This window comes from Caretta caretta, chromosome 2, assembly GCF_965140235.1.
Source record: "Caretta caretta isolate rCarCar2 chromosome 2, rCarCar1.hap1, whole genome shotgun sequence".
NCBI classification, from domain to species: domain Eukaryota; kingdom Metazoa; phylum Chordata; order Testudines; family Cheloniidae; genus Caretta; species Caretta caretta.
The window spans coordinates 137,990,583-138,009,345 of NC_134207.1; the positions used below are offsets into that span (position 1 = coordinate 137,990,583).

An 18,763-nucleotide genomic window follows, 5' to 3' on the forward strand; every position below is an offset into this window, starting at 1 on the left:
TTTTTTCTCTTGCAAGAAAAGTTATGCATAATGAAACCCTATTTATTTAGTCCTATTTTATAAGGAAGCTAAATTGCTTTACAGTGCAATCGAAGTAGCTCAAAATGGGCGAATGATACAATTTTGTGTTCTGTTTCACTGTGTTGTATGAATTGCTTTGGTTTTAGGGAAGGCCATTATTAAACTATTTTGAGGTCAGTCAGCTACTCCCCTCCTCATAAATGATGAATACATGGAGGTACTAGAATAAACCATGAAATGCTCTGAACCAGTGCTGGAAAACAGAGAATCATAAATGATATGGCAGGTGAGAGCAATAAGTAAGAAATGTGCAGAGAAATGTATGAAAAGAGTAGAAAATATAGACCCTGATTTAGGAAAGTGCTCAAACATGTGGTTAAATATTTTGTTGAATTGGGAACACAAAACAGATGAAGAATGAGCAAGAAAGAAAAACAAAATATGTAGTAGAGTACAAGAGAGAGATTTTGATTTGTACATTTAACCTATTAATTATGATAGTGCCTGATGGCCAACCAAGAATGGGGCCTCATTTTTCTAGGCATTTTGTGGTAGACAGTCCTTGCCCTGACACTTGTTTTTGCATTAGCATACATTGTATGCATGCTGAAAACTTGTACTTCTTTGAGTGCTGGTACCCGTGTGTATTACATTGTGGGTACGTGTTAGCCGACGGCCAAGGATGTTTGGTGAGGTGCCAGCTATGCCCGTTTATACCATCCGTGACTTTAACCGCTAGGACGCACTGTCCCTTCGCGGCGGGCAGCCCGGGCTAGGCTGACGGATGCCCCAAGGTCCTAACCACCCGTGATTTTAACTGCTAGAGCTCAGAGCTCCTTCGCAGCGGGCAGTCAATACTGACTGACAGGTGCCCCAATGGCAGCACTAAGAGCCTCTCCACACCCGTGACTTTAACTGCTAGAGCTCAGAGCTCCTTCGCAGCGGGCAGCCAGGATTGACTGACAGGTGCCCCAAGAGTTTGCCCCGTGGAGGCGGCACAACTCAACGCTAGGCTCTTAGTACTCTCACCTAATGGCCAGGCTTTAGAGCCAAAACGGCTGAGGTTCTTTAATTGTGTCGGCTGCTTTACAGTAAACCAGAGAAAACAAGTCAGGCTTATGCACAAATGGTTACCAAACTTTATTAAGCTAGATTCTAATCATGTGGTTACAAAATTGCTAGTGCCTACTTATTTAAATGTAGAGATGTTACACACACAAACAAGTTACAAAACTGAAGCCACAATCCCAAAGAAAGAAAACAAAGTATAGAGCTCTCTTTCAAAATATGTGTACACTAAAGATAGGAGATCAGGTGTGGGTGCTTCTTACCCTCCTTGCATCTCTCGATTCCAGCGGTGCCAAGCCAGGATCGGTCACTCAATTCCGCGGAAAGACGAATAAGGGACAAGGCTTAGGGACCCTCTTAGCTGCAGAAGCCTTGGGAGGCTGTCACTTATCTGACCAGCAGATAGATAGTGAAAAGCACTCAAAAATCATGGTGCTGTAGGTCCCCTACTTATACCTCTGTACTCCTTTATTCTCTTTCTCCTTTCTTATGCCAAATTGAGGCTGGTCTGTCTGGGTGACGCCAGCTTTCGCAAGAGTAGTTTACACTTGCAAAGGAGAGAAACAATAAGTTTCGACTACTGGACATTTCTTTTATCAGGATAAATATTTTCCCACCTAGGATGTTGGTGTGTGTGCATCACGCTATTTAGTAGGGGCTAAGAGCCATGTCTGTCACAGGGCCTCTGCCTGCTGTGAGCTTAATCGTCGTATCTGTTCCCAGAGGCACATTGTAGCAGCACACCTGTGCTTTCACAGCTTCAAAGGCTGTGCTGGAATATATGTTAAGTGCCCTGTTCCAGCTTCCTCCTGTGTTTCCAGCAATGCTGGTCTGAGGGGGGGGGGGGCTGGCTGTCTGGCTACAGTACGCATGCGCATGGAGTCAGAGAATTCTTGAAAGCCATGTCTGTTGGGTCATGCATGCGCTGTTGCTGTCCTCCAATTGAGGAGCTAAAGGGCAGAGCGGACCGACCGCCTCTCTAGTTCCTTCTTATCACCACATGGCCTGGGTTGGAACCTCCAGTGTCTGGAGTTTCATCTTCCTTTAGTTTTGGATCTGTACATACATATGTATATATTTTATAAATTGGAGAAGGCACGAGTCATCCCCATTGCCCCCACCTGGCCCAGACGGTTCTTGTTCCTGAGTCTTCTACACATGTCTTGGTCAACGATCAGCATTCAGTCCTTTTCCAATCTCATGACCCAGGGGAAACACAGAATCAACATCCCAGCCCCCAAGCACTCCATCTCAGGGTGAGGTGTTTGGATGGGTGTCAACTCTCGAAAGTTCATGCTCTGAAGCTGTGCAAAGCATCCTTACTAACAGTAGAAAAGATTCCACTAGAAAATTTTACTTAGTCAAGTGGAAGTGTTTCCTTGTCTGGGCACAACAAAAACCCATGAGTTGTGGGTATTCCCCTTATTCTGGACAATCTTCTTTCTCTCAGAACAGCTGGGGTCCACCTGGCACCAATGAATGTGTACCACCCACCTTCTCATGGTTATTTAATTTTTGCTCATTTACTGACTACCAGATTCTGCAAAGGTCTAATCAGAGCCTTTCTGTCAGTAAGGAAATCTGCTCCTCAGTGGGACTTAAACCTTATTCTTTTTGTGCTCTCTTAACCTCCTTTTGAATCACTAGCCCCATGTTCCATTTCTCTTCTGTCCATGAAGGTTACATTCCTGATAGTCATCAACTCAGTCAGGAGGGTGAGCAAGCTTAGAGCATTGATGGTTGATCTGCCTGACACCATATGCCATAGAGACAAGGTGTCATTGTGTTTACATCCTAAGTTCACCCACAAAGTAGTTTCAGAGTTTCACTTGCACCAGTCACTTCACTTTTTTTCCGAAACCACACACATCGGAAGAAGAGAGGAGACTTCATTCCCTCAACATGTGGTGAGCCTTAACCTTTTACCTGCGAAAGATAAAGCCAATCAGAAAAAACTCCAAGACTGTTTATTGCTGTAGCAGAAAGAATTCAAGGTCAAGCTATATCCTCTCAGAGGATCTGTAAATTGATCTCAGGTTGTAGCTATCTCTGCTATCAGCTGTCTAATTGTCCTCCCCCTCATGGGGTGAGGGCTCATTCTACAAGAACATAAGTGATATCAATGGCATCGCTTCAAGAAGTACCTCTATTTGACATTTGCAGAGCAGTTACATGGAGTTCCATTCACACATTTGTGAGACAATATGCTTTAGTACAGGACTCCTCCACTGATGCATCTTTTGGGATGGCAGTACTTCAAATGACTTTGCTGCCTGCATCCTGGCAGCCGCCTCCTTCTTCAGTACTGCTTGTCAGTCACCCAGAGTGGAATACACAGAGGGACCACCAATCAAAGAAGAAAAGAAAGTTACTTACCATGTAGTAACTGGAGGTTCTTCAAGATACGTGGGGTGGATCTATCTGCATTCCACTACCTGCCCTCCTTCCCCTCTGCTTCAAATCATTCTTGGATTCATGGTAGAGAAGGAACTGGAGGAGAGGTTGGTCTGCTCTGCCCATAATCTCCTTGATCAGAGGCAAGAGGAGGGTGAGGGTGCATGTGTGGATCAACTGACACTGTTTTCAAGAGTTCTATAACTGCGTGCATGAAGTGCATGTTTACACACAGTGGAATTCAAATAGGAACCACACATCTCAAAGAACCTCCAGTTACTATAAGTAAAGTAACATTCTCTTTTGTGAAACAAAATGCAAGTAAAGAGACAGGAGACTGTAGGACATGAGGCTATGAAGTGAACATTTAAAATTCTTCCTCTGCATATCTGTTAGAGTTAACTTCCTTTAACCAAGACACTTGTCTACAGTCTTTGACAAAATAGGAAGTTCTCATTTTTTAGTGGCTGATTGTACTCATTGTGCTTGACAGAGCCCTGAGAAACCCTCCTAATTACTTTTCTTTACAGCTCTCACTTATTCTCAGACTGAGGCTAATGTTCTGCTAGTCAAATGGGTCACTGAGTGACAAAAGACACAGCTTTATCCCTCAGACTAGGGCCTTAGAAGCAGTGGGGGCAGCCAACTATTTCCTGCTATATTGGAGAGTAAGAACAGGAATTGAGCTTGGATGTTACATGGATTTTTTTTTAGGGCTGTCAATCACAGTTAATTCATGCGATCAACTCAAAAAATGAATCGCGATTAAAAAAATCATGATTAATCACAGCTTTAATTGTACTGTTTAACAGTAGAATACCAATTGAAATTTATTCAATATTTTTGGATGTTTTTCTACATTTTCAAATATATTGATTTCAATTACAACACAGAATACAAAGTGTACAGTGCTCAATTTATTTTATTTTTATTACAAATGTTTGCACTGTAAAAATGATAAAAGAAATAGTATTTTTCAATTCACTTCATACAAGTACTGTAGTGCAATCTCTTTATCATGAAAGTGCAACTTACAAATGTAGATTTTTTTGTTATATATCTGCACTCAAAAACAAAACAAAGTAAAACTTTAGAGCCTACAAGTCTACTCAATCCTACTTCTTGTTCAGCCAATCACGAAGAGAAACAAGTTTGTTTACATTTATGAGAGATAATGCTGCCTGCTTCTTATTTACAGTGTCACCTGAAAGTGAGAACAGGTGTTTGCATGGCACTTTTGTAGCTGGCATTGCAAGGTATTTATGTGTCAAATATGATAACATTTGTATGCCCCTTCATTCTTCGGCCACCATTCCAGAGGACACGCTTCCATGCTGATGACGCTCATTAAAAAAAATGCATTAATTAAATTTGTGACTGAACTCCTTGGGGGAGAATTGTATGTCTCCTGCTCTGTTTTACTCGCTTTCTGCCCTATATTTCAAGTTATAGCAGTCTTGGATGATGACCCAGCACATGTTGTTCATTTTAAGAACACTTTCACTGCAGGTTTGACAAAACGCAAAGAAGTTACCAATGTGAAATTTCTAAAGATACAGCACTCGACTCAAAGTTTAAGAATCGGAAGTGCCTTCCAAAATCTGAGAGGGACCAGGTGTGGAGCATGCTTTCAAAAATCTAAAAAGACCAACACCCTGATGCAGAAACTACAGAACCGAAAAAATCAACCTTTTGCTGGTGGCATCTGACTCAGATGATGCAAATGAACATATGTCGGTCTGTACTGCTTTGGATTGTTATCAAGCGGAACCCGTCATCAGCATGGACACGTGTCCTCTGGAATGATGATTGAAGCATGAAGGGACATATGAATCTTTAGCACATCTGGCATATAAATATCTTGTGACGCTGGCTACAAGAGTGCCATGTAAACTCCTGTTCTGACTTTTAGGTGACATTTTAAACAAGAAGCAGGCAGCATTATCTCCCACAAGAGATAATCTGAACAAGAAGTAGGGCTGATTGGACTTGTGGGCTCTAAAGTTTTACATTGTGTTGTTTTTGAATACAGTTATTTTTGTATATAAGTCTACATTTGTAAATTCAACTTTCATGATAAAGAGATTGTACTATTATTGTTTAGCAGCGCGATTAATCATGCAATTATTTTTTTTAAAATAACTGTCTCAATTTCAAAAATCCTCTGCATGAAGTTTACATATTAATTGTTACCCATGAAGTGTCCGGTCACATGATTATATGTTTGTTTCAATCTCTTCATACTGTAACTTCAAAGTACATATCTCTGATAGCAGAGCAAGAGACAGAATAGATGGGGTATACGCCACTAGAAAAGAACATAGCTGATCACTAATCTGAAAGTGGTTGGCAACCACTGCATGCCCTGTAGTATGTCAGATAACAGTTTGAAAACTTCAGAACATTTTCCTACCCATCATGGAATTGTTCTTTCTTTCTAATAACTTGAAGAGAGGGAGTGGGAAAAACCTGGATCAAGATGACAGGTACGTTCATTAAAATAAGCTACTGGTCTTGTTGCTTGTCTAAGTACTTCTGCTGTCTATCGTCTTCTTAATGCCTGATCATGCCACCTTTGAACTCAATAGTAAAAATAGTAGTGACTTCAGCAGGAGCAGGATTAAGCTCTTAGTCATATATTTCTCTTAGTCACCATCTGTGAAATGGTACAACCCTCTGAAAATACTTAAATATAATTGTTAGTGTAATGAATCAATATACAAGTATAATGGTAAAAAATAAACACAAACCCACAAAGAACTATCCTAAGGGGAAAAAATCTGATAAGACATTATTTAAAGGAAGTGTATTATATTTCAAGTTAGGTCAAGAGACAGAAAAATCACTTAAAGATAAGGTTAATGTGTGAGCCAGCCAGAAATGAGTGGTGTGTTTTGTTTTTTTTTAAACTTTGAAGAATTTGGCTAAAAACATGGTATATAGTTTATTAGGAAATAAACTACAAGTGTAGGGTGCTCAGTTAAAACATCCCTGTGTGACTTTCACTTTGAGGGGTAACACTATTGATCATAAAGCTGGAATTAAAAATTTATATACTGTTGTGTAACAGTATAAAAACTACTAGTAAGAGCTTTATGAATATCTTTTATTTGTAGAAAACATTTTATAGTTGTGTGCAAACACCTGAAATGTTAGCAGAACAAATGTACAAGAGGTGTTAGTGAGTTGGAAATATGACAGAAATATCACTGAAGAGCTGTTTTCCACATACAGAAAAGAAATGATTTAAGATTTTGTAGGGTTACTCACTTACAAGCAATTCTATGAAAATGACTTTTGCTTTTAATTATCTTATTAATAGTTTCATCAGATGAAACCTGAAATGCTTAATTCAGCATTTCAAGGTAAGTTTTTTAAAGTTTGGATATTAATCTGTTACCCATCATTTTGAGAGTTAACACCAAAATTATCAATTAAATGGAATTATTTTAAGATTAAGATTAAATAAATAACTTTGTGTACAGAGAGCTAATGTACAATTAAGGATTCATAAATGTGTAGCAGTTTCAAAATTCCCATGGAAATTGAGAGGAGTTCTTGTTTACATTGCATACCTGGCAAAGGATATGTGAACTATTCATGTTAGCAGAGCTCCTCGAGTTTACTTTGTGGAGTTCTAGTTTTTGAGAAAAAGCTATCTCCTTGATTATATCCATCTTGATAAGAAGTCCTCCCCCCATTATGTACTTGTAAATGACAATACCTTTAGACTGCTGTCACTCTAAAAATGAAGACTAGATCAGGTAAATAGAAGTAAATAGACAAATTCAGAGAAGTAAAAATGTCACCCACAGTACTTTTAACACAAACTCCTCATTTCCTATTATTCCCCTTTGATCATGATTGCTTCGCCCTTCTGTATACAGTAATTGAATTTTCAGACTTCATCCTTCTCCATGATTATCAGATGGTTTCTTTAATACAGCTAATATGTATTTTTGAGGTTCTTCTTTTCTCGTATCCTTGTCACAGACTAGAGGCTTTTCCAGAACCATGCACAAGCGATGGCTCTTTCCATCACTACAGCAAGGTCCTCCTTCATACAGGTCTCCCCAAAGAGTCGGCAAATGAGCAGGTGCTTCATGGTCTGCACCTCACCGTTCTCACATATATTCGTATAATTAAAGTAACCCCATTTGATCATATTAGTCTTTGATGTGCCAGTTTATGTGCACAGGCTATTCAGGCATCACCACATTGACCAGTCTCTATTGGCCCCTCAAGAAAAGTCCTCCTAGGGTTCCAGATCTATTTCAGTGTGCCCGACTGTGGGTAGTCTTTCATTCCATAACCTCAGTTATGCCTTACCAGCTGTCGTATCCAAAGGCACAACACTGGTTAGAAAATTCTTTCGCGATGTAAGGCACTTGATGACTACAGTAGATTAACTCAATGCTGGAACAAGTCACCTGAAGAATGGCAAAGCAGCTGGATTCGATGATGTATGCACAGAGCAGATTAAGCATTTTGATCTTGCAATCAAGTTAAGGGTATTGCACCTTTTTAACAATTGCTCATCAACCCTTAGAATACCTAAATTATGGAATGAGCCTGTGTAATTTTTGAGGTAATAGGAAGGTAAGCAGAAACCTGTTGATGCTGCGTCCTGTATCTACTAGATATACCCCATGGTCATAGCAAATAACTGCTTTTCACAGAGAATGTGCAATGACATTATCTTTCTGAAGCATAAAGGACAAAATCCTAAAGTCTGTGGAGTTTCAAGCAGGTAACTAAGAGCAGAATTTATCTGTGTATCATTTTCACTGTCAGCAAGGGATGTGGGGAGTGTGGTAGCAAAATGTGCTGTCCACCTGTTTGCACCACATGTCTCTATCCATAATTGATTAATATTAGGATACAAATGAAGATAAACTTCGGCCAGGTGCTTAGTATATGCATGTTTACCTACATTCGCTTTTTCATAGCTATGTTGAGCAGCTGTATTATGTCTTGCCACATAGCACACCCTCATGGAAAAACATAACTTAAATTATGGGAATAGCCTTTTTCTACCCATGTTGTATGCCTAGGAAAACTGCATAGCTTTTTTTTTTCAGATGCTGGGAAATGAGGAATTTAAATGTTCTAGGTGTTCCATGCATTTTATTTTAGAGACTTTTTATTGAATTGTATATCACACAATCAATTGTTCTAATCTTTCTACAGTTTAATTTCTGTCTGAGGTAAATTAAATGAGGTGCGTCAATTTAGTTTGTGTCAAGGTTCCTTCCCCACTCTGAACTCAAGGGTACAGATGTGGGGACCTGCATGAAAGACCCCCTAAGCTTATTCTTACAAGCTTAGGTTAAAACTTCCCCAAGGCACAGATTTCTTTCTTGCCTTGGGAACCAGCTTAGGTTAAAAACCTGGTATGCTGCCACCACCAAGCGATTTAATAAATAATCCAGGAAGAGACCACTTGGAGACATCTTCCCCCAAAGTATCCCCCCAAGCCCTATACCCCCTTTGCTGGGGAGGCTTGAGAATAAACAAGATGAGCACAAACCCCTTGGATTTTTAAGACCCAAAAAACCCAATCAGATTCTTAAAAATAAGAACTTTATTAGAAGAACAAAAAAATAGATAACAGAATAACTCTGTAAGATCAGAATGGAAGATAATCTCACAGGCAGCCAGATTCAAAACACAGAGAATCCCTCTAGGCAAAACCTTAAGTTACAAAAAGACACAAAAACAGGAATACACATTTCCTCCAGCACAGCGAATTTTACAAGCCAAAAAACAAAGACAAACCTAGCACATTTTCTAGCTAGATTACTTACTAACTTTACAGGAGTTGGAGAGCTTGTATCCTTGATCTGTTCCCGGTAAAGGTATCACACAGACAGACAGACAAAAGCCTTCCCCCCCCCTCCAGATTTGAAAGTATCTTGTCCCCTTATTGGTCATTTTGGGTCAGGTGCCAGCGAGGTTACCGTAGCTTCTTAACCCTTTACAGATGAAAGGGTTTTGCCTCTGGCCAGGACGGATTTTATAGCACTGTATACAGAAAGGTGGTTACCCTTCCCTTTATATTTATGACAGTTTGCAAATGGGCATGTATTTAAACTTCCAATATATCATATTCATAGAGACTACAACATGATAAATGGGCCCCCTTGTTTATGTGCACGGTGTCTGCTTGTTTGTGAAATAAACTTAGTTTCTCAGTGAATGCTGCAGTCAAAAAGAAAAAGTTGTGGCCTCTGCTACCAGTTATAGTACTTCGTTAGGGGCTCAGTCCTGATATCATTTAACTCAGAGAGGATTGATTTCCAAGGGAGTAGGAGCAGGCCCTAAATCATTCAGACAGCAAATTTTACAAGCCAGGTTTGTTTGTTTTTTCTTTCTGACTCTTGGGTATAGTTAGGTTAAAAACAGAGAGGCTAAGATGACAAAAAGCAATGCCCAACAGAAACTGGAGATAGCCAGACTGGAAGCAGAAGAGAAAGAAAAGGAACACCAGAGACTGGTTGAGTTAAAACAACTCAATAAGGAGTCAGCGAAAGAGGCAGAGAAAGCCCAGGAGGCTGCCCACCAGAGAGCGGTGGAGGCAAAAGAAAAAGAAATGGGGGAGAGGAAAAAAGAGAGGAAGCATTCAGAGGACATTGGAAAGAGAATACAAAAATGTAATGGATGATATCTAGAGCATATCTTTAGGGAAAGAGAAAACTCAGCCCTCCTTAGTAATTTCCACTGTTAACAATTTGTTATCACTTCTTCGCACAGGTGAAGAGCCAGAAGAAACTGCCTTTGATATGCCTAAAATCTATGAGCCAATTGAATCTTTTAATCACCTAAAGGATCGTTTAAATATGTTTCTACAAACATACAATGAGAACATCCGGGGTGCACATCTGGACATGGTGTTCTTCAAAGATGCTATGATTCATTTAGTCAAGGTGGGATGAGCACTTTTTCTTCCTCCTGCCTTTTCATGACCACAGGTTTGACATTATAGCAGATTTTATTTTCTGTAATCATGTGGGATTTCAGTTATTCTGTCAAATAAAGTGGGGCATAGGCTCGTCTTTTGTTTCTGTTTTAAAGTAACATAATACAAGTCTAGATTTTTGCATAGAAATATAAAGTGCTAGATGTGCATTTAGCCACAGTTCCAAATACAGAATGGTGAGACATCCAAAGGAAACACAATTCCTTGGCGCGCCCCTCACCTGAATGGGTAATAGAGCACATCAACTTTCTATAAAATGCACCTTTCCTCTCCCATCTAGCCAGAGAAGTGGACAATGGTTTTACATACAATGCCTTTCTTTGCCTTTTTATATTAACTGGGTTGCAGAAAGTAGTATTGCCTTCACCCACGCTTATCCCTCACTCTGCCCACAATGAGAAAACCCACAGTTGGGGTAGCACCAAAGGGTCTTTGTAGGGAAGAGCAAGGTCAGCCTTACTCAGCCACACAGCCGTTTAGCATGGGGGCAAATCTAGCTTCAAATTTCCACTCCTGATGCACAGTAGGCTGTCTTGTTTTGTCAAACCTCAGAACGTGAAACTCATTATACTTACTGTACACAGCTGATTATAATTCAGAGCACAGTGGAACCCAGTACAATGGAAACACAGAAAGGGCTTACTAAAAAGTAATATTTTCTTCTGTAAACTGCAAACCTTGTATTTCTCCACTGCACAGTGGGCTCAGCCCTGTTTCTCAGCCATTATTTAATAAAAGTTGCGGTGAGGTCGTATATTAGATTACTTGAACTAGATTATGTTAATTGAACAAAATGTGGTAAAAAATACTAGTAAATAGTAAGTAAATACATCTAAATTACACTTGTTGAAATAAACCCCCCCAGCTTTGATGCACTGTTGAAAATTGCATTTTTGTGTTTGATTGTTGAAAAATGAATTCAAAAAATTGGGTAATCTGAAAAAAGTAAGTCAGAGCAAATTAGTGAGGTTCTGTTAACAATTTTTAGTCTGTATAAGTACTGGTGGTAATCCTGTCCGGGTATAAATTTAACTGTTCCTAAATGTATACATGTATAGATGAAGGCAAAAAGGTATGACTTCACAGGCCATGGAACCTTGACCAGTAACTGAGATCAAGCCCATAACTTCTGTTTGAGCTCTATCATAGCTGTTAGAAAGATATCCAATCTTGACTTAAAGACTTCTGTTGACAGAGAATCAACCAAAACCCTAGGTAAATTGTTCCAATGATTAATTACCTTCCCTTACCTTTCTAGTTTGAATTTGCCTAGTTTAAGCATGACAATCTCACTGTGCCTTTTTCTGCTAGGTTAAAGATCAGAGTCTACTATCAGATGTCTCTTTCTTACATAGACCATGATCAAGTCACCTCTTAGCCTTCTCTTGGATAAACTAAATAGATTGTTTATTCAGTCTCTCATTATAAGGCATGTTTCTAGATCTCAAATATTTTCATAGCTCTTTTCTGAACCCTTTCCAGATCAACATCCTTTTAGAAGAGTGGACACGGAACTGGACACATGATTCCAGTAATGGTCTTGCTAATGCTGTACACAGAGGGAATACACTTTCCTACCCCATCTTCATATTACTTTCTACATCAGGGGATCCCATTAGTCCTCTTAGCTACAGCATCACATTGAGAGCTGATGATGAACTCTCAGCAACTGGGCTCCAGAGCCATGGACAAATATGTGACTGCTGAAGAGGATTCCCCTCTGTGCAGCTATTTATTGCTTTCTTGGCTGTTCTCCCAGGCTGGTTGCAATATACCAGTCAGACCTGTTGGGGGAGGCATTGTCTGCCCCTAACAAGCCTGCTGCATGGTGGCAAGGAGACCGAATGAGGATGCGAAGCCTAAGACTGTGCTTTAAAACACAGCTTTCATCCAGTAACACAAAACAGGGCCCACTGGGGCAAAGACTGGCACCCCCACCCAGTAATAACCTAGGTTACAGAGAAGCCCATAGCAGAGCCTATACCTGGATTTTTAAAAGACAGCTAGGAACCAATCCCTGATCTTCACTGCTGACATCCCTGCTGTGGTTGTGTGTGGGAGAATGAGTTCATTTAAAGGATTTCCCCATCCTGCTGAGCAAACCCACCAAACCTAACCCTAGAGTAGATACCACTCTCCTCAGCCCACCTTGTTCACTGCAGGCCCATTATCCTGGTGATCAGTGCAGTCATTTGCCAGTAAATTGAAGGAGAATTTGGCTCTTGTCACTAAGGGTTCATCTGCACCTCAAATTGGAAGTGTAATTTCCAGCTCAAGGAGACATCCCTGTGTTAGCTCTAATCAAGCTAACGTGCTAAACATTGGTCTCCTCAAGTTGGAAATTATGCCTCCATCTCAAAGTGTACATGTACCCTTAGGACAGGGCTAAGTATGAAGGAAAATGTGGGGTATGATCTGATCACTATTCCTTTGGTTCAAATACATTTAAAATAGTGAGATGGGAAGGAAAAGGATCTCCACTTGTGAAATGTTCTCACCCAATAATATATACAAATGCCACTACTACAGTGAAGGTGGCTGATTTTGGGAACAGAAGATTGTGCTTCTTAAACGTGTACAGTACTTTGCTTTGTCTATCTAGTCCAGGGGTGGGCAAACTTTTTGGCCCAACGGCCACATCAAGGAATAGAAATTGTATGGAGGGCCATGAATGCTCACAAAATTGTGTTTGGGGTGCAGAAGGGGGTGCGGTCTCTGGGGTGGGGCTGGGGATGAGGCTTTTGGGGTGTAGGAATGTGCTCTGGGCTGGGACCGAGAGGTTTGGAGGGTGGGAGGAGGATCAGGACTGGGGCAGGGGTGCGGGAAGGGGTGCAGGTTTCAGCTGGGATTGCAGGCACTGGGATGGGGCTGGGGATGAAAGGTTTGGGGTGCAGGAGGGTGCTCTGGGCTGGGATTGAGGGGTTTGAAGAGCGGGAGGGGGAATCAGGGCTGGAGCAGGGGGTTGGGGTGTGGGGAGAGGCTCAGGGGTGTAATCTCCAAGCGGCGCTTACCTCAAGTGGCTCCCGGAAGCAATGGCATGTCCCTTCTCAGTCTCCTCTGCGGAGGTGTGGCCAGGCAGCTCTGCACGCTGTCCCATCCGCAGGAACCACCCCTGCAGCTCCCATTGGAGTGCATAGGAGCCAGAGTGGGACCATGCCGTGGCTTCTGGGAGCCATGTGGTGCAGCCCCCAACCCTGCACCCGGGCCGGAGCGGGGCCGAGCCACGTGATGCGGCCCCAGACCCAGTGACCCGGCAAGAGCACTGGAGCGGGGCCAAGCCACATAGTGCATCCCCCAACCCAGCGCCCCCGCCGGATCGGTGCCAAGCTGTATAGTGTGGCCCCCGACCCAGCGCCTCGGCTGGACTGGAGCCAAGCCATGTGGTCCGGCCCCTAACCCAGCGCCCCGGCTGGAGCACCTGGAGCAGGGCCGAGGCATGTGGTGAGACTTGCGGGGCAGCTTAAAACGGCTTGCATGCTGAATGCCCACCCCTGATCTAGGAACTTACATGACACTCATGACCATGGTATGGCGATGTCTCAGAATCATTAACAGATTTTATCATCATGATGCCCATGGAAGACAGGGCAACAGGAATGCCATTTCACAGATGGAAGACTGACTCACAGAGTAGATTAAGTGAGCTATCCAAAGTTGCACAAAAAGCTTATGGCTGACCTCAGAATTGAGCCTAGGCTTCCTGTATTCCAGCCCGGGGCTTTGTCCACTAAACTATCCTTCCTCTCCCCGATATTTTGCAGTTACATTAATAGCTCTCAGTCTGACACTACACCAGTAACTCTGATGACTAATGAGTTACTTCAGATTTACAGAAATGAGAAATCAAAATTGATGTTAATTTTACAGTGAACAGTAAGGGAGATATAGCGCATAAGCTTTACATGGTATTACAGGAAATCCTGTAGAAATCTATTCTGACATGACAACATTGTTATCATTTAGTAATATTTAAAGTGGAAATGGCACTTCCTGTGCTATAATGGTATGTTGTGTTTACATGTGATTGGTTTCTCATACAAATAAAAGCTTTTCAAAATTAAAAGATTTGTAATATATAAAATAAAAGTGTGATAATTCTAAGGTTCTCATTACTAATTTGAAGGTTCCCATTGCTATGGTGGCTTAAATTGTTCTGGCACAAACGTTCCATATATTTAGCAACAAACTGCCATGTTGATCTGTAGATTTCCCGTGTGATTCGCACCCCTCGTGGAAATGCTCTCGTAGTTGGAGTTGGTGGCTCAGGAAAGCAGAGCTTGACTAAACTGGCATCATTCATAGCTGGCTATGCTACGTTCCAGATCACTTTAACAAGGTAGGCTGTTGAACAAGATATATTTCAAAAACGTGTACTTTGATTTCTGTGTTTTGGATTCCTTCTACAAGCAGAGCACATAGTGGCGACCACAGTTGAGAATGGAAACATGTGCATCCTTAAGAGCCTTTTAAAAATGTTTGCCTTTATTTTCTGTGCTGAAATTCTGTGTGTCCTCCCAGTCTGAATGTCTTTTTTCAACAAGCAAAAAATAACAGGCTAATACCTAAGATTACTGTAATTAAAAGTCTGGAGAAATTTTTTTTTCTTAATTTGGTTTACTTTGTGCATTTGAGAGTGTGTTTTGTGTGGTTTGTGTGTTTGCCATGCATCATTAATCCCTGTTGTGTTTGAGTGGGTCTTTAAGAGTAACAGAGAAAGGGGGCAACATTATCCTCTTTTTAAAAAAGGAATGATGACAGAAAACAAATTGGGTATGTTTATTTAAATGGAGACTTAAAATGGGCTGTGGCTCTTTAACACTCTAAATGGATATTCTTGAGCATAATTACATTGTTTGTGCATTGAATGCAAAGATATTTTTGCTGGGCACATTTGTTTACCAACATCCCTGTTTAAAAGTTTTGAGCAGCAACACAACTGTTTTTTCTCTAGATCATACAACACTTCAAACCTGATGGAAGACCTGAAGCTCTTGTACAGGACAGCAGGGCTACAAGGAAAGGGCATCAGCTTCATTTTTACAGATAATGAAATCAAAGATGAGTCTTTCTTGGAATACCTGAATAATGTTTTATCATCTGGAGAGGTACAATTTTTATTTTTTTGTTTCTTTCATCCTTCTTGGTTTTGTAATCAGGGAGCAGAGAGAGGGCCTGATTATGGGCAGCTTGATTCATGTGAGTAGTCTCTTAGACATCATGGTAGCAGTTGTACAAATGCAGTATCAAGTGATATGTGGCACTGGAATCTTAATACAAATTGGTCAGCTCTCCATCACAGAATCTGACTGTGTGGTGAGGCAAAGCTGTAGCAGCCCTCAGTGGTGAAAGAACAGGTTAAAGACTATTTAGAAAAACTGGACATGCACAAGAACATAGGCCCAGATCTAATGCATTCAAGGGTGCTGAGGGAGTTGGCTGATGTGATTGCAGAGCCATTGGCCATTATCTTTGAAAACTTGTGGTGATCAGGGGAGGTCCCGGACAATTGGAAAAAGGTAAATATAGTGCCCATCTTTAAAAAAGGGAAGAAGAATAATCCGGAGAATTGTAGACCAGTTAGCCTCACCTCAGTCCCTGGAAAAATCATGGAGCAGGTCCTCAAGGAATCAATTTTGAAGCACTTGGAGGAGAGGAAGGTGATCAGGAACAATCAACATGGAGTCACCAAGGACAAGTCATACCTGACCAACCTGATTGCCTTCTATGATGAGATAACTGGCTCTGTGGATATGGGGAAAGTACTGGACATGATATACCTTGACTTTAGCAAAGCTTTTGATACGGTCTCCCATGGTATTCTTGCCAGCAAGTTAAAAAAGTATGGATTGGATGAATGGACTATAAGGTGGATAGAAATCTGGCTAGATCGTCAGGCTCAATGGGTAGTGATCAATGGCTTGATGTCTAGTTGGCAGCCGGTATCAAGCGGAGCGCCCCAGGGATCTGTCCTGGGGCTGGTTTTGTTCAACATCTTCATTAATAGTCTGGATGATGGGATGGATTGTACCTTCAGCAAGTTTGCAGATGACACTAAGCTGGTGGGAGAGGTAGATATGCTGGAGGGTAGGGATAGGGTCCAGAGTTACATAGACAAATTGGAGGATTGGGCTAAAAAAAATCTGATGTGGTTCAACAAGGACAAGTGCAGAGTCCTGCACTTAAGAAGGAAGACTCCCATGCACTGCTACAGGCTGGGGACCGACTGGCTAATCAGCAAGGACCTGGGGATTACAGTGGATGAGAAGCTGGATATGAATCAACAGTATGCCCTTGTTGCCAAGAAGGCTAATGGCATATTGGGCTGAATTAGTAGGAGCATTGCCAGCAGATTTAGGGAAGTGATTATTCCCCTCTATTTGGCACTGGTGAAGCCACATCTGGAGTATTGCATCCATTTTTGCACTCCCCACCCCAGAAAGGATGTGGACAAATTGGAGAGAGTCCAGCGGAGGGCTGGGAGACATGATTTATGAGGAGAGGCTGAGGGAACTGGGATTATTTAGTCTGCAGAAGAGAAGAGTGAGGGGGGATTTGATAGTAGCCTTCAACTATCTGAAGGGGGGTTCCAAAGAGGATGGAGCTAGGCTGTTCTCAGTGAACAAGGAGCAATGGTCTCAAGTTGCAGTGGGGGAAGTCTAGGTTGTATATTAGGAAAAACTATTTCACTAGGAGGGTGGTAAAGCATTGGAATGGGTTACCTTGGGATATGGTAGAATCTCCATCGTTTATAGTTTTTAAGGCCCTGCTTGACAAAGCCCTGGCTGGGATAATTTAGTTGGGGTTGGCCCTGCTTTGAGCAGGGGGTTGGACTAGATGACTTCCTGAGGTCTCTTCCAAGCCTAATCTTCCATGATTCTATGAAAATTAGTGCAGAGCTATTAATCCCTTAGAATGAAAATGTATGAATCGGGGCTTTTAAATATCTTGACAAACTCAAACTGAGACACATTATAGAAAAAAAGGAGGAGATCTGAAACAATGTAAACTTTGTTTCTTAAACATTTATAAAGTTTTCTGTTTGATTCAGAGTTTTAGTAACTTTCAGAAGTAAAATAGGCTTGTGCAGGAAGGAGGTAAAGTTTTATATCTAAAATTACTAACATACCTTGTATTTAGGGTAGCAGGTTTTTTTCCTGAGAGGTGTTTTAACTAGTTAACACTAAAAGGAGGGAAATGAACCTCAGTGTATTAAAACAGCAAGTAAAATTAATCATAGTGGGTCTGATTCTCCGTTCTTAGACCAATTTGTTACCAGTGTGAGTCCTCTGGTTTTGATAGTCAATGACATAAAACTGATGAAATGGTGTGAAGCAAGGGGCCCAATGTGTTTGTATCAGAACTATATGCACCTACTTGGCATGCTCTGTGAACAAGAGCTTCCACAGTACATCATTCCAGTCACAATAGCCCACCAAACTGCTTTTAAAAAATCTGCTTCCTTTTGTTAAGGTCTCCAACTTGTTTGCACGTGATGAAATTGATGAGATCACTAGTGATCTCATACCTGTCATGAAAAAGGAGCACCCACGTCGACCGCCAACCAATGAGAATTTGTATGACTATTTCATGACCAGAGTCCGTCAGAACCTCCATGTAGTACTTTGTTTTTCACCAGTGGGTGAAAAATTCCGAAACAGAGCCCTGAAGTTCCCTGCTCTTATTTCTGGTTGCACTACAGACTGGTTCAGTAGGTGGCCTAAGGATGCCCTGGTTGCAGGTGAGTGTTAGCTGCAGCTCTGGAGTCTTGCTATGCTGAATCTGGAAATTTAATGAAATCAAGCTCTATAATCACTGTGAAGTAAATAGGGAAAATTCCCCCCTCCCTGAAAGGGCAAGCTTCTTCGACTCATAATATTGGATTTAAGCTTTCATTTGTTCTGTTTGAGGTTAATAGTAGTGTAGTGTGTGACACCCAGAATCATAAAAGATTCTCTTATATCCTTTTTAAAGGCAAAAGTCCATTATATAAAAACACTTAAAATGTGATACTGGAAAAATCCTTCACCCTTAAAGATACCCTTTAGTCATTCAAAGAAAAGATTAAAAACAAATAATAAATACTTTATTTTCAGAAACAAGAACAAGAACAAGTTTTAAATTGTAATTGGTTACCCTCTAAGTTTCCTTTTCCCCTCACTGCCTTTTCTAAGGTGCTCCACTTCATATTGTTGCATGCTGTCCAAATATCTGCTGAATCCATTACTCTCTATAAGTTGCCTGGAAAAATACCAGAACATCATTTAGTAAAATCTATTTCTGGACCCATTGTTTAAGTAACCT

General features: G+C 41.2%; 1 protein-coding gene across 5 annotated transcripts in view; it reads left to right on the forward strand.

Annotated features, from left to right (window-relative positions):
- DNAH5 (dynein axonemal heavy chain 5) overlaps positions 1–18,763 on the forward strand; it is a 315,032-nt gene that overhangs the window by 213,003 nt on the left and 83,266 nt on the right. For all 5 annotated transcript variants that reach the window (XM_048839609.2, XM_075125448.1, XM_075125450.1 and 2 more), the window contains 4 exons: positions 10,237–10,409; positions 14,668–14,798; positions 15,414–15,567; positions 17,933–18,200. In XM_048839609.2, the coding sequence (XP_048695566.2) occupies positions 10,237–10,409; positions 14,668–14,798; positions 15,414–15,567; positions 17,933–18,200 (726 nt within the window). The remainder of the gene's footprint in view (positions 1–10,236; positions 10,410–14,667; positions 14,799–15,413; positions 15,568–17,932; positions 18,201–18,763) is intronic.